Source organism: Bombina bombina, chromosome 6 (assembly GCF_027579735.1).
Source record: "Bombina bombina isolate aBomBom1 chromosome 6, aBomBom1.pri, whole genome shotgun sequence".
Lineage (NCBI taxonomy): Eukaryota > Metazoa > Chordata > Amphibia > Anura > Bombinatoridae > Bombina > Bombina bombina.
Window position 1 is genome coordinate 328,857,975 of NC_069504.1, and position 23,207 is coordinate 328,881,181.

A 23,207-nucleotide genomic window follows, 5' to 3' on the forward strand; every position below is an offset into this window, starting at 1 on the left:
GAAGAACTGAAAGAACTAAATTGAGACTCCAAGGAGGAGTCAAAGGTTTGTAAACAGGCTTGATTCTAACCAGAGCCTGAAAAAAAGCTTGAACATCTGGCACAGCCGCCAGCTTTTTGTGAAGTAAAACAGATAAAGCAGAAATCTGTCCCTTCAAAGAACTTGCAGATAATCCTTTCTCCAAACCCTCTTGTAGAAAGGATAGAATCTTAGGAATTTTTATCTTGTTCCATGGGAATCCTTTAGATTCGCACCAACAGATATATTTTTTCCATATTTTATGGTAGATTTTTCTAGTTACAGGCTTTCTAGCCTGAATAAGAGTATCAATGACAGAATCTGAGAACCCACGCTTTGATAAAATCAAGCGTTCAATCTCCAAGCAGTCAGTTGGAGTGAGGCCAGATTCGGATGTTCGAACGGACCTTGAACAAGAAGGTCCTGTCTCAAAGGTAGCCTCCATGGTGGAGCCGATGACATACTCACCAGGTCTGCATACCAAGTCCTGCGTGGCCACGCAGGAGCTATCAAGATCACCGATACCCTCTCCTGTTTGATCCTGGCTACTAGCCTGGGAATGAGAGGAAACGGTGGGAACGCATAAGCAAGGTTGAAGGTCCAAGGTGCTACTAGTGCATCCACTAGAGTCGCCTTGGGATCCCTGGATCTGGACCCGTAGCAAGGAACCTTGAAGTTCTGACGAGACGCCATCAGATCCATGTCTGGAATGCCCCATAGTTGAGTTATTTGGGCAAAGATTTCCGGATGGAGTTCCCACTCCCCCGGATGAAATGTCTGACGACTCAGAAAATCCGCTTCCCAATTTTCCACTCCTGGGATGTGGATTGCAGACAAGTGGCAGGAGTGATTCTCCGCCCATTGAATTATTTTGGTCACTTCTTCCATCGCAAGGGAACTCCTTGTTCCCCCCTGATGGTTGATATATGCAACAGTCGTCATGTTGTCTGATTGAAACCTTATGAATTTGGCCTTTGCTAGCTGAGGCCAAGCCTTGAGAGCATTGAATATCGCTCTCAGTTCCAGAATGTTTATCGGGAGAAGAGATTCTTCCCGAGACCAAAGACCCTGAGCTTTCAGGGGTTCCCAGACCGCGCCCCAGCCCACCAGACTGGCGTCGGTCGTGACAATGACCCACTCTGGTCTGCGGAAGCTCATCCCTTGTGACAGGTTGTCCAGGGTCAGCCACCAACGGAGTGAATCTCTGGTCCTCTGATCTACTTGTTTCGTCGGAGACAAGTCTGTATAATCCCCATTCCACTGACTGAGCATGCACAGTTGTAATGGTCTTAGATGAATTTGCGCAAAAGGAACTATGTCCATTGCCGCAACCATCAAACCTATTACTTCCATGCACTGCGCTATGGAAGGAAGAAGAACAGAATGAAGTACTTGACAAGAGCTTAGAAGCTTTGATTTTCTGGCCTCTGTCAGAAAAATCTTCATTTCTAAGGAGTCTATTATTGTTCCCAAGAAGGGAACTCTTGTTGACGGGGATAGAGAACTTTTTTCTACGTTCACTTTCCACCCGTGAGATCTGAGAAAGGCTAGGACAATGTCCGTATGAGCCTTTGCTTGTGGCAGAGACGACGCTTGAATCAGTATGTCGTCCAAGTAAGGTACTACTGCAACGCCCCTTGGTCTTAGCACCGCTAGAAGGGACCCTAGTACCTTTGTGAAAATTCTTGGAGCAGTGGCTAATCCGAATGGAAGTGCCACAAACTGGTAATGCTTGTCCAGAAAGGCGAACCTTAGGAACCGATGATGTTCCTTGTGGATAGGAATATGTAGATACGCATCCTTTAAATCCACCGTGGTCATGAATTGACCTTCCTGGATGGTAGGAAGAATTGTCCGAATGGTTTCCATTTTGAACGATGGAACCCTGAGAAACTTGTTTAGGATCTTGAGATCCAAAATCGGTCTGAATGTTCCCTCTTTTTTGGGAACTATGAACAGATTGGAGTAGAATCCCATCCCTTGTTCTCCTAATGGAACAGGATGAATCACTCCCATTTTTAACAGGTCTTCTACACAATGTAAGAATGCCTGTCTTTTTATGTGGTCTGAAGACAATTGAGACCTGTGGAACCTTCCCCTTGGGGGTAGCTCCTTGAATTCCAGAAGATAACCTTGGGAGACTATTTCTAGCGCCCAAGGATCCAGAACATCTCTTGCCCAAGCCTGAGCGAAGAGAGAAAGTCTGCCCCCCACCAGATCCGGTCCCGGATCGGGGGCCAACATCTCATGCTGTCTTGGTAGCAGTGGCAGGTTTCTTGGCCTGCTTACCTTTGTTCCAGCCTTGCATTGGCCTCCAGGCTGGCTTGGTTTGAGAAGTATTACCCTCTTGCTTAGAGGATGTAGAATTTGAGGCTGGTCCGTTTCTGTGAAAGGGACGAAAATTTGGTTTATTTTTAGCCTTAAAAGACCTATCCTGAGGAAGGGCGTGGCCCTTTCCCCCAGTGATATCTCTTTCAAGTCAGGGCCAAACAGCGTTTTCCCCTTGAAAGGTATGTTAAGCAATTTGTTCTTGGAGGACGCATCCGCTGACCAAGACTTTAGCCAAAGCGCTCTGCGCGCCACAATAGCAAAACCTGAATTTTTCGCCGCTAATCTAGCTAATTGCAAAGTGGCGTCTAAAGTAAAAGAGTTAGCCAATTTAAGAGCTTGAACTCTGTCCATAACCTCCTCATAAGAAGAGTCTTTATTGAGCGACTTTTCTAGTTCATCGAACCAGAAACACGCTGCTGTAGTGACAGGAACAATGCATGAAATTGGTTGTAGAAGGTAACCTTGCTGAACAAACATCTTTTTAAGCAAACCCTCTAATTTTTTATCCATAGGATCTTTGAAAGCACAACTATCTTCTATAGGGATAGTAGTGCGTTTGTTTAAAGTAGAAACCGCCCCCTCGACCTTGGGGACTGTCTGCCATAAGTCCTTTCTGGGGTCGACCATAGGAAATAATTTCTTAAATATAGGGGGAGGGACAAAAGGTATGCCGGGCCTTTCCCATTCTTTATTTACAATGTCCGCCACCCGCTTGGGTATAGGAAAAGCTTCGGGGGGCACCGGGACCTCTAGGAACTTGTCCATCTTACACAATTTCTCTGGAATGACCAAATTGTCACAATCATCCAGAGTAGATAACACCTCCTTAAGCAGAGCGCGGAGATGTTCCAATTTAAATTTGAATGCAATAACATCAGGTTCAGCTTGTTGAGAAATTTTTCCTGAATCTGAAATTTCTCCCTCAGACAAAACCTCCCTGGCCCCTTCAGACTGGTGTAAGGGCATGTCAGAACCATTATCATCAGCGTCCTCATGCTCTTCAGTATCTAAAACAGAGCAGTCGCGCTTTCGCTGATAAGTGGGCATTTTGGCTAAAATGTTTTTAATAGAATTATCCATTACAGCCGTTAATTGTTGCATAGTAAGAAGTATTGGCGCACTAGATGTACTAGGGGCCTCTTGTGTGGGCAAGACTGGCGTAGACACAGGAGGGGATGATGCAGTACCATGCTTACTCCCCTCACTTGAGGAATCATCTTGGGCAATATCATTATCAGTGGCATCATTTTCCCTAAATTGTTTGTCACATACATCACATCTATTTAAATGAGAAGGAACCTTGGCTTCCTCACATACAGAACATCGTCTATCTGATAGTTCAGACATGTTAAACAGGCATAAACTTGATAACAAAGTACAAAAAACGTTTTAAAATAAAACCGTTACTGTCACTTTAAATTTTAAATTTTAAACAGAACACACTTTATTACTGAATATGTGAAAAAGTATGAAGGAATTGTTGTAAATTCACCAAAATTTCACCACAGTGTCTTAAAGCCTTAAAAGTATTGCACACCAAATTTGAAAGCTTTAACTCTTAAAATAACGGAACCGGAGCCATTTTTACATTTAACCCCTATACAGTCCCTGGTATCTGCTTTGCTGAGACCCAACCAAGCCCAGAGGGGAATACGATACCAAATGACGCCTTCAGTAAGCTTTTTCTGTGTATCTGAGCTCCTCACACATGCATCTGCATGCCTTGCTTCCCAAAAAACAAGTGCGCATTAGTGGCGCGAAAATGAGGCTCTGCCTATGATTGGAAAAGGCCCCCAGTGAAAAAGGTGTCCAATACAGTGCCTGCCGTTTTTTTAACATAATTCCCAAGATTAAAATAACTCCTCAAAGCTATAAACTATTAAAAATGCTTATAAAGTAATCGTTTTAGCCCAGAAAAATGTCTACCAGTCTTTAAAGCCCTTGTGAAGCCCTTTATTCTTATTAAGAAAATGGCTTACCGGATCCCATAGGGAAAATGACAGCTTCCAGCATTACCAAGTCTTGTTAGAAATGTGTCATACTTCAAGCAGCAAAGTCTGCACACTGTTTCCCCCAACTGAAATTACTTCATCTCAACAGTCCTGTGTGGAAACAGCCATCGATTTTAGTAACGGTTGCTAAAATCATCTTCCTCTTACAAACAGAAATCTTCATCTATTTTCTGTTTCAGAGTAAATAGTACATACCAGCACTATTTTAAAATAACAAACTCTTGATTGAAGAATAAAACTACATATAAACACCAAAAAACTCTTAACCATCTCCGTGGAGATGTTGCCTGTGCAACGGCAAAGAGAATGACTGGGGAAGGCGGAGCCTAGGAGGGATCATGTGACCAGCTTTGCTGGGCTCTTTGCCATTTCCTGTTGGGGAAGAGAATATCCCACAAGTAAGGATGACGCCGTGGACTGGACACACCTATGTTGGAGAAATAAATTTGTATCCAAGTTTTGCCTAGTGTACTGTTTTCCCATCAGTATAAAGTGGGAGTGCGCATATCCTTGAGCTTAGTGGAAAGCTCCAACAAATGTGAGTAGTCATTTGTTACAAAACAACTACTTCCTCAAAGTGCCATTACAGATTCACACTATGTTGCAATTTTGTTTCCTTTTTTATGGGATCTCACTGAGGAATGCTAACAAGCTGAAAAACTCATCCAGAGGACACAGACATATCCTTGATTCAGAACTTTATTTGGTTTTCCTTTTATGATTTTTGTTATCACATTTATTTCACATTTTTTTCTTTGTGAAATTCGGTATATTTATTGTGATTGTTCAGACATGTTAACAGGCATAAACTTGATAACAAAGCACAAAAAACGTTTTAAAATAAAACCGTTACTGTCACTTTAAATTTTAAACTGAACACACTTTATTACTGAATATGCGAAAAAGTATGAAGGAATTGTTCAAAATTCACCAAAATTTCACCACAGTGTCTTAAAGGCTTAAAAGTATTGCACACCAAATTTGAAAGCTTTAACTCGTAAAATAACGGAACCGGAGCCGTTTTTACATTTAACCCCTATACAGTCCCTGGTATCTGCTTTGCTGAGACCCAACCAAGCCCAGAGGGGAATACGATACCAAATGACGCCTTCAATAAGCTTTTTCAGTGGATTCGAGCTCCTCACACATGCATCTGCATGCCTTGCTTTCCAAAAACAACTGCGCATTAGTGGCGCGAAAATGAGGCTCTGCCTATGACTAGCAAAGGCCCCCAGTGAAAAAGGTGTCCAATACAGTGCCTGCCGTTTTTTTAATGCAATTCCCAAGATTAAAATAACCCTTCAAAGTTATAATCTATTAAATATGCTAATAAAGTAATCGTATTAGCCCAGAAATATGTCTACCAGTCTTTAAAGCCCTTGTGAAGCCCTTTATTCTTATATTTAAACTAAGAAAATGGCTTACTGGATCCCAAAGGGAAAATGACAGCTTCCAGCATTACCAAGTCTTGTTAGAAATGTGTCATACCTCAAGCAGCAAAGTCTGCCCACTGTTTCCCCCAACTGAAGTTACTTCATCTCAACAGTCCTGTGTGGAAACAGCCATCGATTTTAGTAACGGTTGCTAAAATCATCTTCCTCTTACAAACAGAAATCTTCATCTCTTTTCTGTTTCAGAGTAAATAGTACATACCAGCACTATTTTAAAATAACAAACTCTTGATTGAAGAATAAAACTACATTTAAACACCAAAAAACTCTAAGCCATCTCCGTGGAGATGTTGCCTGTGCAACGGCAAAGAGAATGACTGGGGAAGGCGGAGCCTAGGAGGGATCATGTGACCAGCTTTGCTGGGCTCTTTGCCATTTCCTGTTGGGGAAGAGAATATCCCACAAGTAAGGATGACGCCGTGGACCGGACACACCTATGTTGGAGAAATAAATAAATTCTCAAGACGAACAAAATGGACTATTTGTGGGTTGAGCAATTACACCACAGCTTGAAGGAGTAGGATGTCGATTGATTATTATTATTATTATTGTTATTATACTTTATTTATTAAGCGCCAACATATTCCGCAGCGCTGTCCATGGATACAATTCATTTAAATAAAACAATACAAGACTTGTAAGATACAGGACAAAATTTACAAACACATACAGGAGGGATTGAGGGCCCTATTCCCGTGAGAACTTACGATCTATTTTATTAGCGTGTAGTGATATGTATAGCTGACATGTGCAATCAACCTGTGCTCCAAAACCATAGACATATGTGTGTATGTCTCTCAGAGGGATTTAAACAGGGGCATTATTTGTATAGTGGCCAAGCAAGTTTTAGCAGTGTAACCTTCAAAAACGATACTCATTAATAAGTCGAAAAGTTGTAACAAACAGTTGATCAAGTCCTTTTAGCTGTGGAATTGTGAAAAATAGCTCCATAAATGTGTAATTATGTAACAAAAGTTTTGATTGTGGTCAGACAAATTAGACTGGTACATGTTAATTATTGAACTATTTTTCACCAAAACGATAATAAAAAAAAGTGTTGCTGATAAACATCAAATGATAGATCGTGATTACCCAACAGTAAGGTAGAGTCATGGGGTTTTTTTTGCATTACAATGTTCCTATAAGTAAATAAAATTATGTATTTTTGTATTTTATCAAATATAATGAATAAACCAACAAAGTTACTAATGATAAGGTGATAAAAACTAATTACAGTAAAACAGTATTGTGTAGAACTAAAATATGAGACGTTTTTCAAAACTGTCGCATAGAAAATTGGAGATTTTATAATCATACTTGTGTTGTTTTTAAAAAATTAATATCAGTGAACAACGTACATCAGCTAAGCATAAACAAGACTCAAGTCGAGAGAATTAAGCTTTTTGACATTTCTTGTGTTAATAGTAAGCTCCCCATAGCTAAAAGGTAAAGGTTGACATATGGTTGTTTTTTTAACTTTACATCAACACTAAAGATAATATGTACTGAGTTCACTTTGGTACCCAAGTTTTTATGTTCTTCGAGCGGAGTTCAATTCAATTTTTTTGGCAGCGGAGAATGTCATTATTCCCAGTAAAAATGCTATGTATGCAGAGTGACATTTAAAGTTTTCTAGAAAAGCAGCAAAAAAATAAGAAGCTTAGAACTCCTTTGGTTATTTTAGCTATTATTTCACACAAAAGTCCAGTATCATTATTTCTTGGTGTAACATTTCCTATATGCTTTGTGACTTTGAAATGTTATGGATCAATGCTCTAAAAAAGAAACAAGTTACTTTTAAAAAATATATATATATATATTTGGTGTAAATGTCCTGTTTTTATTCAACTGTACTATTGTTTAATAGCGTATTTTACTGTTAGAAATAGTCCCTCTTAAAGGTGCATTGTACTCAACTTTTTTTCTATCATGTATATTAAAGAGCACCAGTTAAACATGTTAATATATTTTTATATATTTTCTCATGGAAATGGTAACTAAAAGGAAGTGCAACTAAAGCCTAGGTATCTATTGATCACTCGCTGATAGGGACTTCTCCTACAGATAAAGGCCTTGATAACAATTTTTGTTTGATATTTAACTGTATGTCAACTGCTAACGATGAGACATTGTCTATGTTGAAGCAATCACAGTCAGCCTTTTGCAGTTTTTATTGGCAGCACTTTTTCATTATTGTTTTGGTCAAAAATGGCTCTATACTTAAATAGATAGAAGGTCAAAAACAAAAGCATTTCAATTTGAACCAGAAGTATTTTTGCAATATACTTCAATTAGCAAAAATGCTTCTAGTAAACATTATTACTGTTTATCGGGGGTATACGTACACAACCTTTGAAGGCCCATGCACCAGTATTCAAACACTATGCATGCTCAGAGCGCGGGCGGTGGTGTATATTGCTTCTAAAGATGTAATTTGTGTATACAAGCTACAGCTGAGCCTCTGAGAAGTTGTGGTGTTTAGATACTGGTGCACAGGCCCTTATTGAATATGTGCATATGCCGCAAACAAAAACAGTGTTTTTGCTAATCGAATCATATTGCAAAAATGCTTCTATTTTAATTTGAAAATGCACCTATGCACATTTCAATTTTGAACTTTTGATCCCTTTAACACGTGCCAGTATTATTTTTTAGATCACAATCCAAATTCTTGATACTTAAGGACAAATTTCTGTTCACTTACCAAATTCCATAGCTAAACGGACTGGATAAAACACAGACAATACTTTTCAAAAAGTTTTTAAATACAACACTGGATTAAAGCACACAGACATTACCCCGCTATATTGGATACCGTTAGTAGGCAAAGTTACCAAGCAGATACAGATATCAATTAAAGGGACAGTCTAGGCCAAAAAAAACTTTCATGATTCAAATAGAGCATGTAGTTTTAAACAACTTCCCAATTTACTTGTATCACCAATTTTGCTTTGTTCTCTTGGTATTCTTAGTTGAAAGCTTAACCTAGGAGGTTCATATGCTAATTTCTTAGACCTTGAAGGCCACCTCTTTTCAGAATGCATTTTAACAATTTTTCACCACTAGAGGGTGTTAGTTCATGTATTTCATATAGATAACACTGTGCTCGGGCACGTGAAGTTATCTGGGAGCAGGCACTGATTGGTTAAACTGCAAGTCTGTCAAAAGAACTGAAATAAGAGGGCAGTTTGCAGAGGCTTAGATACAAGGTAATCACAGAAGTTAAAAGTATATTAATATAACTGTGTTGGTTATGCAAAACTGGGGAATGGGTAATAAAGGGATTACCTATCTTTTAAAACAATAAAAATTCTGGTGTAGACTGTCCCTTTAAAGGTAAAAATAGAATAAGCACTTTTACACAAAAATATAGCAAATTTTAAATCCAACAAACATACATGAACACTATACTGATAATGTCACTGTTCCAAATCTCTAAAGAGAGACACATACGCACATATCTCTATGGTATTGGCGCACAGCAGGTTAATTGCACCTGTTATCATCACTACACACTACTAAAATGGATTAATCAGCACACAGGTCCTGCAACCTGTGATGTCACCGCTAAACCCACAAAATCACCATTTTGCCGTTGATCCTGCACTTTTGGTTTTTGGTTTAGGATACTGGGAGTTTAACAACGCAGATAATGATTTCTGGAGGTAAAGATTTGGAGCTTTAGGGGTATTAAAGGCAGAAGCATTTTAAAATTGTGATCAATGAAAAAACACACTGACAATATTGGTCTAAATTCAGAAATCGCTATTTGTGATAAATAAGTACAAGATTGTGATCAACCTCAAAGCTGGCAAATTCAACAAAGGAATAACCATAAAAAGCAAGTAGTTATATTGTTTGAATTACTCTCCTTCAGATAAAACAAATAAAGATTGTGAGTATTATGTCCCTGTGTTATAAACAGCTCAAAATACTGTATTATAAAGGGACAGTAAAGTCATAATGAAACTTACATTGATTGGATAGAGCATAGATTTAAATTAAAAAAAAAATTCCAATGAACTATTATTATCAATTTGCCTTTGTTCTCTTGTTATCTTTTGTTAAAGAGTAATCCTAGGTGAGCTCTGGACAGAGCACATATCTTTAGCCATCTGGATGCAGCAATTCCAACAATGATTATAGCTATTTTAGCTGTTATTGCCATAGAATGCTTAAGACATGTGCATGCTCCTAAGCTCATATAAACCTACCTAGGTTTACACTTCAACAAAGGAATACCAAGAGAACAAAGCAAATTTGATAATAGATGTAAAGTGGAAAGTTCTTCAAAATTCCATGCTCTTTAAGAACTGAATTAACTAGAGCGAAAAAGTTTTATTGATGTCCATTAAATGAAATAGTTTTTATATTATATGCTGGTATTTTCAGGGTCATTGTGCTTCTGGAAATAGCAAATGTAGTAAATTATCCTTCTTAGAAATGACTTCTACTACAAAACTTATAATACATTTTCAGCAAATGCACAGTTATTTTATTATATTAGATTTTAAAAGTTTAGTTGTGAATAAGATTATTTTCTATTTCCAAATACATTTTAATTTAGGTTTAGCTAGCTGAAATATTACCTGGCTTTATTCCGTATTTTAGTAGTGAGTCAGCGATGCTTTCAGAAATCCCAGCTAATCTTAAAGCAGCCTCTCCCATTACTACAGCATCTGTATCAATGAAACCGCTGTGTTGCATCACTTCATAAATGAGGCAAAGAATATAAATCCACTAGAAAAAAAAGAAAAAGAACAGCAATTTACTGTTTAAACATATTTAATTTAATACATAGTAATAATATTTACAGGTAATAGATTAATTATGATGGGCGATTTAAACATCACCCCAAACCCTTGTGAATTAAATATGAGATGACATTTTTTAATTCATTAGGCTCTACTTTAGAGCTTGATGATATATGGCAAAAAAAAAAAAACTGGATGAAATTAAATTTACATGTTTATCCCGGAACATTTATGTCCTTTTAATGATTGATATGTTTTTAGTTTCTAAAAATTAGGCTGCATATGCTTGGGAGGCTAATATTTTAAATATAACCTAATAAGATTGTGCACCCAGTATTATCTATATTATGCGGCACAAAAAAAGAGAAACACAATAGCTTTGTCTATCCTTCACATTTAAGTAATTCAACTGACTTTAATAAATATCACAATTCCAATTGGGACAAAAATTTGGCTAGAGGCTTCAGTAAACAATTGTCATCTCCAGTAGGGGAACACTTCTTTTTCGTAGAGAAAAAAGATGGAGCTATCCACTCCCACTTATTCTTGAACTATTTGATTATTTTAATGGAGCTACTATATTCACCAAATTAGACCCCAGAGGAGCATACAACCTGATCCAAATAAAAGAGGGGGATTAATGGAAGACAGTTTTTAATACTTGTTTTGTTCACTACAAATGCCAAGTCATGCCTTCCAGGTTATGTATTGCTCTGGCGGTCTTCCAAAGATTTGTAAATTATATATTTTGTGACTACTTAAAACAATTTGTAATAAACTACTTGGACGACATATTTATTTTCTCTAGCTCTCTTAAAGATCACCATACTCATGTGAAACTGGTTCTTTAACGTCTACGGGTAAATCATATTTATATATGTTAAGATCGATAAATGATCATTCCAAAAGTTGAAGATTCCATTCTTAGGTTATATAATCTCCTCAAAGGGTTTTGAGATAGACCATTCCCCTGGATAAAGGGATTGGCGACTGAGATAATTTGCTTTTCAGTTGTTTACACCTGGTATATGAATTGCTGAAATTTTACAGAGATTTTTCTCTGCACAATTCAAACTTCATGAAACCTCCTTCATTGCTAGATAACTGCGAGTTCCCCCTTGATGTTTGATATAGGACACTGCTGTGACATTGTCTGATTGATAAGCTCTGAAGGGCCCTAAAGATTGCATGGAGTTCTAGGACATTTATTTGTAACCTTACCTACTGAGGAGACCAAACTCTTTATGCTCTTCTAGACCCTCATATTGCACCCCTACATGAGAGGCTTGCATATGTGTGAGTATTGTCCGGGTCGCAAAACAATAGACACCCCCAGAGAAATGGATTGGTGATTTATCTACCAAGACAGAGACTATCTCACTTTGAAATCCAAGAGAATTCTTTGAGAAAGCTGTGTATAGTCCTTGCACCATTAATGAAGCATGCCCAGCTGAAGAGGTCTCATGTGAAACCATGAAAAAGGAATAGCGTCTCATGCTATCATCAGATCTAACACTTCCATTCACTGACTACTGTACCATTGGAAAGAGATTGAAGAGTTACACAATCTGTCTGAAGCTTTAATCTCATTCGATCAGTTAAGAAATGTTTCATAGAGGTTGAGTCGATAATGGCTCCTAGAAAAGAGACCCTGGTTTGAGAAGAAAGGGAACTATTTTGAATGTTAATTCGCCAATCACATATGCATAGAAACAACACAAATTTGTTTGAATGAGGTAAAGCTAAAAGTTAAAGATGGAGTCTGAACCAAGATATCGTCAAGGTATGGAGTCCCCGAAAAATACATTGAGCCCTTATTACAGACAGGAGAGTTCCCTGAACTTTGGTAAACATTCTAGGATCTGTAACCAGACCAAATGGGAGAGCAACAAACTGAAAGTGTTTGTCCTTAAAGGCAAACCTCAAAAACTGGTAATGGTCTTTGTGGATAGGGATATGAAGGTAATCATCCTTTAAATCTATTGTGGATATTTATTGTCCCTGCTGGCCCATAGGGAGAATAGTGTGAAACTTGGTTAGTGTTTATAAATCTAGAATAGGCCTGCAAGTGCCCTCTTTATTGGAAATAATAAAAAGGTTTGAGTTAAAACCCTAGCCTTGTTCCAACACAGGTACTGGGATTATCAATTCAATGAGTTCCAGGTCTGAAACAGCTTGAAGAAAGGCCTTTACACGGTCCTTTGGAACATAAGACAGAAGAAACTTTCCCTTAAGTAAGTCTTTATTTGAAGCGTATTTTGTACCCGAGGGATACTATGTTTAGAACCCAAGGACATGAGACAAGACCTACCGAAAAAGGTGCAATCTGCCCTTTACCAGAAAAGAATCTGGATATATATTACCTGTTGGATTATGACAATCTTACCCCCTCCACTTATATGAGAGATACAGGTAGTTATGCCCGCTGCTGCAGACGAGTACCTCAGAAGTGCAGAAGAAAAAGGGCGGGAGAATAGTATGGGTAATTTAACTACTGCACTGCCAAAACGGTCTTCTGTCCAATATAATTAATGCTAAGGAGTGGAGCGCACAAACCTGACTCAAGAGCTCAACCCGAATCAATAGCTTTAGGGGGAGGAAAGCAGCACATGCTAATAGGGAGCTCGCTAAATACACTTGACAATGCATTATGAAAAAATGTAGTTCATTTTCACTACCGCTGGTATTACGAATCTTGCAGGTATTTCTGCACCGCACACTTTTTTTGGCCGTAACGCAGCGTAACTACCGCAGCTTTCAAAAAGTCCTTTCTCAATGGGACTTCCATAGCGCCGGTATTACAAGTCTGCCTGAGAGGCCAAAAAGTGAGCGGTACAGCCAATACCGTCAAGATCCATACCGTAAACTGAAAGTCAGTAGTTATGAGTTTTACACTACAGAGATGTACCATAAAACTCATAACTAAAGTGCTAAAAAGTACACTAACACCCATAAACTACCTATTAACCCCTAAACCGAGGCCCTCCCGCATCGCAAACACTATAATAAAACTATTAACCCCTAATCTGCTGCTCTGGACATCGCCGCCACTATAATAAACATATTAAACCCTAAACCGACGCACTCCCACATCACAAATAGTAGTTAAATATTATTAAACTCTAATCTTCTGTCCCTAACATCGCCACAACCTACATTACAGTTATTAACCCCTAATCTGCCACCCCCAACGTCGCTGCCACTATACTAAAGTTATTAACCCCTAAACCTAACCCTAAGTCTAACCCTAACACCCACTAACTTTATTATAAATAAAATAAATCTAATTAAAAAATCCTATCATTAACTAAATAATTCCTATTTAAAACTAAATACTTACCTATAAAATAAACCCTAAGCTAGCTACAATATAACTAATAGTTACATTGTAGCTAGCTTAGGTTTTATTTTTATTTCACAGGCAAGTTTGTATTTATTTTAACTAGGTAGACTAGTTAGTAAATAGTTATTAACTATTTACTAACTACCTAGCTAAAATAAATACAAATTTACTTGTAAAATAAAACCTAACCTGTCTTACACTAACACCTAACCTTACACTACAATTAAATAAATTACATTAATTAAATACAATTAACTAAATTACAAAAAAACACTAAATTACTCAAAATAAAAAATAAATTATCAGATATTTAAACTAATTACACCTAATCTAATAGCCCTATCAAAATAAAAAAGCCCCCCCAAAATAAAAAAAACCCTAGCCTAAACTAAACTACCAATAGCCCTTAAAAGGGCCTTTTGCGGGGCATTGCCCCAAAGAAATCAGCTCTTTTACCTGTAAAAATAAAAATACAAACAACCCCACAAAAGTAAAACCCACCACCCACACAACCAACCCCCCAAATAAAAACCTAACTAAAAAAAACTAAGCTCCCCATTGCCCTGAAGAGGGCATTTGTATGGGCATTGTCCTTAAAAGGGCATTTAGCTCTTTTTCCGTCCAAACCCTAATCTAAAAATAAAACCCACTCAATAAACCCTTAAAAAAAATAAACTAACACTAACCCCCGAAGATCCACTTACAGTTTTTGAAGACCCGACATCCATCCTCAACGAAGCCGGGAGAAGTCTTCATCCAAGCCGCCGAAGTCTTCATCCAAGCCGGCAGAAGCCTTCATCTAGACGGCATCTTCTATTTTCATCCATCCGGCGCGGAGCGGCTCCAACTTCAAGACATCCGGCGCGGAGCATCCTCTTCAATCAACGTCTTCTTGCAGAATTAAGTTTCCTTTAAATGACGTCATCCAAGATGGCGTCCCTTGAATTCTGATTGGCTGATAGAATTCTATCAGCCAATCGGAATTAAAGGTGAAAATATCCTGTTGGCTAATGCAATCAGCCAATAGGATTGAGCTTCAATCGTATTGGCTGATCCAATCAGCCAATAGGATTGAGCTCGCATTCTATTGGCTGTTCCAATCAGCCGGATGTCCGCGCCGGATGTCTTGAAGATGGAGCCGCTCCGCGCCGGATGGATGAAGATAGATGCCGTCTGGATGAAGACTTCTGTCGGCTTCGATGAGGACTTCTGCTGCTTCGTTGAGGATGGATGTCGGGTCTTCAAAAACTGTAAGGGGATCTTCGGGGGTTAGTGTTAGTTTTTTTTTAAGGGTTTGTTGGGTGGGTTTTATTTTTAGCATAGGGTTTGGGCAGAAAAAGAGCTAAATGCCCTTTTAAGGGCAATGCCCATCCAAATGCCCTTTTCAGGGCAATGGGGAGCTTAGGTTTTTTAGGTAGGATTTTATTTGGGGGGGTTGGTTGTAAGGGTGGTGGGTTTTACTGTTGGGGGGTTGTTTGTATTTTTTTTTACAGGTAAAAGAGCTGATTTTTTTGGGGCAATGCCCCACAAAATGCCATTTTAAGGGCTATTGGTAGTATAGTTTAGGCTAGGATTTTTTATTTGGGGGGGGGGGATTTTTTATTTTGATAGGGCTATTAGATTAGGTGTAATTAGTTTAAATATCTGATAATTTATTTTTTATTTTGTCTAATTTAATGTTTGTTTGTTTTTTGTAATTTAGTTAATTGTATTTATTTTATGTAATTTATTTAATTGTAGTGTAAGGTTAGGTGTTAGTGTAACTCAGGTTAGGTTTTAATTTACAGGTAAATTTGTATTTATTTTAGCTAGGTAGTTAGTAAATAGTTAATAACTATTTACTAACTATTCTACTTAGTTAAAATAAATACAAACTTGCCTGTGAAATAAAAATAAAACCTAAGATAGCTACAATGTAACTATTAGTTATATTGTAGCTAGCTTAGGGTTTATTTTACAGGTAAGTATTTAGTTTTAAATAGGAATTATTTAGTTATTAATAGTAGGTTTTATTTAGATTTATTTTAATTACATTAAAGTTAGGGTTAGGGGTTAATAACTTTAGTATAGTGGCGGCGGCAGATTAGGGGTTAATAAGTGAAGGTAGGTGGCGGCAGATTAGGCGTTAATAAGTGTAGGTAGGTGGCGGCGACATTGGGGTCGGCAGACTATGGGTTAATAAGTGTAATGTAGGTAGTGGCGACATTGGGGCGGAAGATTAGGGGTTAATAATTGTAATGTAGGTGTCGGCAATGTCGGGGGTGGCAGATTAGGGGTTAATAATTGTAATGTGTCGGCGACGTTGGGAGCGGCAGATTAGGGGTTAATGAGTATAATGTAGGTGGCGGCGACATTGGGGTGGCAGATTAGGGGTTAATAAGTGTAATCTAGGCGTCGGCAGATTAGGGGTGTTTAGACTCGGGGTTTATGTTAGGGTGTAAACATAACTTTTTATTTCCCCATAGGAATCAATGGGGTTGCGTTACGGAGCTTTACGCTGCTTTATTGCAGGTGTTAGGCTTTTTTTCAGCCGTCTCTCCCCATTGAGGTCTATGGGGAAATCGTGCATGAGCACGTAAAACCAGCTCACCGCAGCTCACCACAGCGCTGGTATTGGAGTGCGGTATGGAGCTCAATTTTGCTTTACGCTGCAATATTGCCTGCTAACGCCGGGTTTATGTAAACCTATAATACCAGCGCTGTGGGTAAGTGAGCAGTGACAATAACTTGCAAGTTAGCACAGCGCTGCTCATAACGCAAAACTCGTAATCTAGCCGAATGTAAGTCTATAATAATAATGCGTAAAATAAATTGTCCTCTGGCTATGTTGTACTATAGCAAATATGTACCTGCTAATAACCTGCGGGCTATGTGAGTGCAAAAATTGTAATTTCACATACCTGCATCCACTCTACTGTGCTTACCAGCTGCGGGTATCACTGTTTCCAGTAGAGCAACCCATACAGTGCTGTCTACATCATAGCAGAGGATCTAATTGTTGAGTATATTCATGAAACTACAGGAGGAGGCTAAGGGACCAGTCCCTGCAACACCTTTGGCAGGCTTGTGATTAACTCCTCAATTGTGTCACTACCTAATACTCCAAGCCCCCCTCTGTCTCTCAATAGCAGCTCTTTGAGGTGGAAAATGGGGTATAAATCAGTCTGAGGACCCCTCTCAACAAAGAATCTTGAGCACCTCAATTCTTCGAACAACTTGAAAAAAACAGCAGTCCTCTAGACGTTATGTAAAAAAGACAACTTTAATGGAGACAAATTAATTAAAAATATATAAAAGGCAAAAAAATGTGATCTCAGCTAGTGAAACGTCTAACGTGTTTCAGCATTTACTACCTTAATCATAGACACATTAACAACTGGAACTTACATAGACCTGCTTTGACAAGCTGATTAACACCTGCTGAGAAAATTGAAGGTACAGTTACCTGGACAGAATTGTATAACGGAATAGACATTAAGGGAGAGTGCACATCCTACAATTACACAAATCAACTGCTAAACAATTTGTATCAGTTATGCTGTTAAATCGAACAATTATGCAGTACTCTAAATTACAAACTGTCCCTAAACAGACATATAACAAAATATATTTATATATATGCTAGTATATTAGAACACACTGCAATGAATACTAGAGGAGAAAGAAAACAAAAAACAGAGGAGGCAACATGTTAGGATTCTTCACCTTCTTCATGTGGAGCCAAAGATAAGACTGCCATAATAGAGAGGTGGGAGGGATTAAGTTCTCTTCGCAATTTGGGAATCTTTGCTTCCTTCTCGTGGCAAGGGAGTTAAATCTCAGGAGTAATGGATTGTGGACTCTCACCCTCTTATGAAAGAAACATAAAAGCATAACAATGTTGCACCAAACATGGTGCAGAAGCTGAACCAACGTCGACCCATACTGCATGATTAAATAAAAACAAAACTATGATTGTAAAAAAGTAAACAAAAGGCACATACGTGGTATAATAGGTTTTACATACACATTATTGTAATATTTATTTGTAATTTTAAGCCATTAAAACAGATACTAAACTAGCTTGAAACACAAGTATAATGTACACTTGTATTGTACGTAATCTTGGATCAAAGGAAATCACCTAAAAAATTATTGGCTACAAAAGACAAGCCTCCATAAAAACAGAAGCACAACTATGTTTAGTGATCAAAGGAGCAACTAGTTTAAACAAAAACAAATTTTGAAAAAAAAAATCCATGTTCCTTTAAAAAGTAGTACACCCTCCTGGCTCTTACAGTAACTATAAGCTTAACAGATGGATGAGAGCAGACTAGACCTTCTAATAATATGTTCTGACAATATGATGTAAAGATTTGCAATGCTGTTGACTTAATGTTTTACTCCTTAGATCGGGCCCAGTGGATATTTTATGGAGGATATGTGTTCTATTGGCCACAATACGTGTATTGTTTCTACTCTGAACATCAACAAAGATATGTTCAACCGTTTGTTCCTATGATTGACAATTGTAACATACACATTGAATTGTGATCTAAATGTACTGTTTAAATTTGTTTACCTTTTTTGTTTTTGAAAAACCAAATCAAAATTATTTTCAACAAAAAAGTACACCCTAAGGCACTGGTTTTCAAACCTGTCCTCAGGCCTCCCAAACAGGCCATATTTTCAGGATTACCTTGAATGAGAACAGGTAAAGTAACCATGTTTATTAATCAGCTGATTATTTAACCTGTGCTTCAGTTCAGACATCCTCATAATCTGGCCTGTTAGAGAGGCCTGAGGAGAGGTTTGAAAACCAGCGCCCTAAAGGGTTTGAGGTTTAATTTCTTCTAAGATAAACTTTACCAGTTCAATCAGTGTGAAATTCTTCACTATAAGAAAAATAAACTGATCAACCATTGGCTGAATTTTTTATCTTCACAGTTCCATTGATCCTCACGAGCTACAATGTGAAGGCAACAATCTTGACTTATATCACTTTTAATTTATACTCCTTATTAAAAGACTCTCATTCTGGTTATTTATATTGCTCACATTTTCTATTATATTTTTCATGTAGCCATGAAATAACAGGTCTCTTTTTGTACAGGTCAAGTACACCTATTACTTATATCTACATACAAAGAAAGCGTTCTTTATATACTGCACAAAATACATGCTTTGTCTTTTTCAGCTGCGGTCCTTGAAACAATAACAAAACCTTCATCTCTCCTTTAGATTATTCAACTCATACTTTGTAAATGTAAATACAAAGATATCAATAGAGTTGTTATTTAAAAGGGATATATTGCAAGAATAACATTAAATTGAATATGGCTGAATAAGGAATATATTTTAACAAATAAATAAATACATATTTGCTAGCTCTGTTTCTTTACTGGGCGTGATATTTACCAATATTAGACATGCTAAACAAAACAAAAAGGTAAAACTGAATTGCTCATATTATTCAAAGATAACACATGGGTTAATTATAGAAAGCTGTTCCAGGAACCTTCCAATATGAATTTTCTGTACCATTGTTTTATTTTACCTTTACTCCCACCATCTATAAGATGCAAATCTTTGTCCTCATATACTGGAAGGAACTGATTGTGTTCCACAATTGATGGTAAATATATGATTTTATATCCAGATGTACAACTACTCATTCACCAAAACAAATATGGTGCCAGACTCACTTCTTGATGTGAAGATTTTGTTCAACCAATCAGCATTCAGGTATTAACAAAATGTACTCTTTTGATGCAATGTGTTCCAAAACCTGGATATTTATACATCATATACAGTAACAATTACATATAACATGTGTTGTGGCAATAAGAAAGAAACTATACTTAAAGGTCCATAATACCCAAATGTTTAAACACTTAAATGCAGTATAGCTGTAAAAAGCTGACTAGAAAATATCACCTGAATATCTCTATGTAAAAAAGAAAGATATTTTACCTCAAAAGTTCCTCAGTAGCCACCTCCCATTGTAAAGGATTTTTAAGCAGCATTTTAGTGTGTCTGTCCTAGGACAGCAGAAGGGATGAGCATTGTGCACTCTCATATTATTTCACCAATCAGGTAAAGGAAGCTTACTATGAAATCTCATGAGAGTTAAGTCAAATCTCATGAGATCACAGTAAAAGAGTTCATGACCTCAGCACTGCTGATGCTGATTGGCTGTTGTTCATTTCTTCATTTTTTTTATTTTTTTTACCTGCAGCTGGGAGCAGCTGAGTATAACTTTTTACACAGAACTTACTCTGCTGAGCTGAGGAGATTGTGAGGTAAAATATCTTCCTTTTTTACATAGAGATGCTCAGGTGATATTTTCCTGTCAGCTTTTTACAGTTATACTGCATCAGTTTCAAGTGATTTAGCATATGAGTATTATGTCCCTTTAAGTATTTTGGACAAAAGTATTAATATATCACTTACCTTTACAGTTCATCAGCACTACTCTGTGAGAACATTTATATAAAGCAAAAAAAAAAATATGTTTAGCTAGATGAAAAGGAGAAGGGGGGGGGGGAACTACCTTGTGTTTGAATCCGCAGATGTAATGACACTACAAATACAATCAAACACAAAAGTAACAAGACCTTTCACACTGCACAGAAGGTAAATAAATATGTTTTTATAAAGCAGAATGTAGATATAAATGTAGTGATGAGTTTTGATAAAAAAAAGCAAACAACATATTACCAAGAATAAAGGAATACAAATATTGTGAATATTGAGTACCATTTGTTTTACACATAAAATTAAATAATGAATTTCATAAAAACAAACAGAAGGTACCTTGCTATTGGTTTCACATTTATGGACAAATCTTGACAACTCAGATGCGGCAGCTTGGATTCTCTGCACTCCATGTTTGCATTTTTGCCACAGGAACAAGATAACATTGATGACAATGTCTTTGTCAGGCTGAATATCCTGAATATTTGTATTATGGTTGATGAAAAAAATAAAAATAAAATAAATATTAGATAATTGAATAAGACATAAATAGTGCATAAAGATGCATTATGAACATAAAAACAGTTCTATAAAAAAAATCTTTATACAAAAACATAAAGGTCTCCATCCCAATTACAAGAGAGAAACAGTTCTGCGGCAACATAGAGAACTGTACGGGACATTGTCAGTTCTACAGTGTTTCCAAATACATTGCGTGATGTCAGTAAATAGGTCATGATGGCTTCATGAAGATTGGGAAAGTGTCAAGACCTTCCTAATTTCTTATGATATGGGGGGCAGGGTATTTTACAGGCAAACTCATATAAACTATGACAGTTCAGCAAGAGTAATTTCAAAAAAGATGCAGATGAACGTTGTAAAAGCAGCAATCACCAAGAGCACTACATGTCAGTTTAGCTGAGATGGAAAGATGAACTCTCCTAGAACTCTCCCCCTTTTGACCTAGGAGAACAACTGACCCTTTAATTGAAAGGGGAAAAGTCACCAAATGATGGGTCGCTTACCCCAGAAGAATGCAGGCGATCACATGGAAAACAGTGACCCTATGGAGGTAATTCTCTGTTTTGAATGAGTGACCACATACTCTAACATTTAGGTCCATAGTTTCATGCCCCTTTCATTTTATGGCAATAATCTACCTAATGTATATATAGTAAAGAGAGCACGTAATAATGAATAACGTTAATGCGTTTGGACAGTTAGTGCCTGTAGAAATAAGAACTTTCTTTGTGAAACCCAACATGATGAAAGCAACAAAATTCTATCTTCTGATTTCCAATTACTTATTATTGGAATGATGGATATGGAATCCTACATTATATTTTTTATGAAGCTGCACTGAGTCTAAATGTGGTACCCTAAGTTGCTTGATTGCACAATTTAGAAAATAATAACCAGCTTGCTGTTTTCATTTATAATAAAAAAAATGTACACATTTTGCATTCTGGGTAGTGTTTTTTATTTCCATATTACAAAACTATAGAAACATATAATTTGGCTATTTCTTCAAATGAGGGGTCACTTGTCCCTCTAGCCGAAACAGGAGGAGAAATAGGGACTGCACTAGAGACCCCTTCCCCCTCTGGTGAAGAGCATTTAAAATTCTGCTGCAGGTATTCCCCAATTTTACAGTGATCATCTGCAAATTACAGATGCAAGTGACCCCTCATTTAAAAGGGCAAACTCCCCTCTTTCAAATGAGGAGTTACTTTCCCCTGTAGCACAAATAAGGCGGGAGATAGGGGCTCAGTTAGATCCTTCTCCCCCTCAGGTTAAAAAGCATTTTAAATGCTGCTGTAGGTAATCGCCATTATTGTGACGTGCATGTAAGAGGTTTAAGGGCCATTATAGTCAATAAATGACATGCTCTAATCTGTTAGAGATTGCAGTATTAAAACAATCAACCCTAGACTGCTCGGCCATGTTTTGTACCAAAAAACTATCATATATATATATATATAGAAATATTTATTTGTGAATAAATAGAATATATTCTTGTATGTAAAGAACATTGGAATGTGAAATATTCATATTTTCATGTTGGGTTATCGCATTTGAGAATATGCAATCCGGTTTTCACACGAGTAGGGTGTTTTTTCCCCACTTTTTTCTGCTTTGACCTCTATGGGGGAATACGTGAACACGAACGCAATATTCTAAGTTCAAACTTCTTGTAATCTGGCCCAAGGTAGTCTAGGGTTGATAGTCTTAAAATGCCATTCTCTTAACAGATTAGAGCAGGTCATTTATTGACTATAATGGCCCAACTGCTAAAAACATTTAGAAAAAAACATAATTTATGCTTACCAGATAAATTCCTTTCCTTCCTGGCAGGAAGAGTCCATGACTTTTGTTGGGAAATACAACACCTGGCCACCAGAAGGAGGCAAAGACACCTCAGCCAAAGGCTTAAATATCCCTCCCACTTCCCCTTTCCCCCAGTCATTCTGCCGAGGGAACAAGAAAAAGTAGGAGAAACATCAGGGTATAAAAGGTGCCAGAAGAAATAATATAAAAAGGGAGCCGCCCACCAGAAAAATAAATTGCGGGCGTGGTCGTGGACTCTCCCTGCCAGGAAGGAAAGGAATTTATTTGGTAAGCATAAATTATGTTTTCCTTCCATAAGGCAGGGAGAGTCCACAATTTCATTCCTTACTCCAAGCTCCAGAAGACACTGAATGAATAATGGGAGGGAACAGAAAAAAGAGGCGGACCCTATTTTGAGGGCACCACAGCCTGCAAAACTTTTCTCCCGAAAGCTTCTTCAGCCGAAGCAAACACATCAAATTCAATAGGAAGCCACTGCTCTAGTGGCATGAGC

At 37.5% G+C, this 23,207-nt stretch overlaps 1 protein-coding gene across 1 annotated transcript in view; it reads right to left on the bottom strand.

The window, feature by feature from the left end:
* CFAP54 (cilia and flagella associated protein 54) overlaps positions 1-23,207 on the bottom strand; it is a 901,430-nt gene that overhangs the window by 716,299 nt on the left and 161,924 nt on the right. Inside the window, exons 14-15 of the mRNA XM_053719246.1 lie at positions 20,705-20,842; positions 10,402-10,552 (exon numbers count right to left, since the gene is read on the bottom strand). Of these exons, the coding sequence (XP_053575221.1) occupies positions 10,402-10,552; positions 20,705-20,842 (289 nt within the window). The remainder of the gene's footprint in view (positions 1-10,401; positions 10,553-20,704; positions 20,843-23,207) is intronic.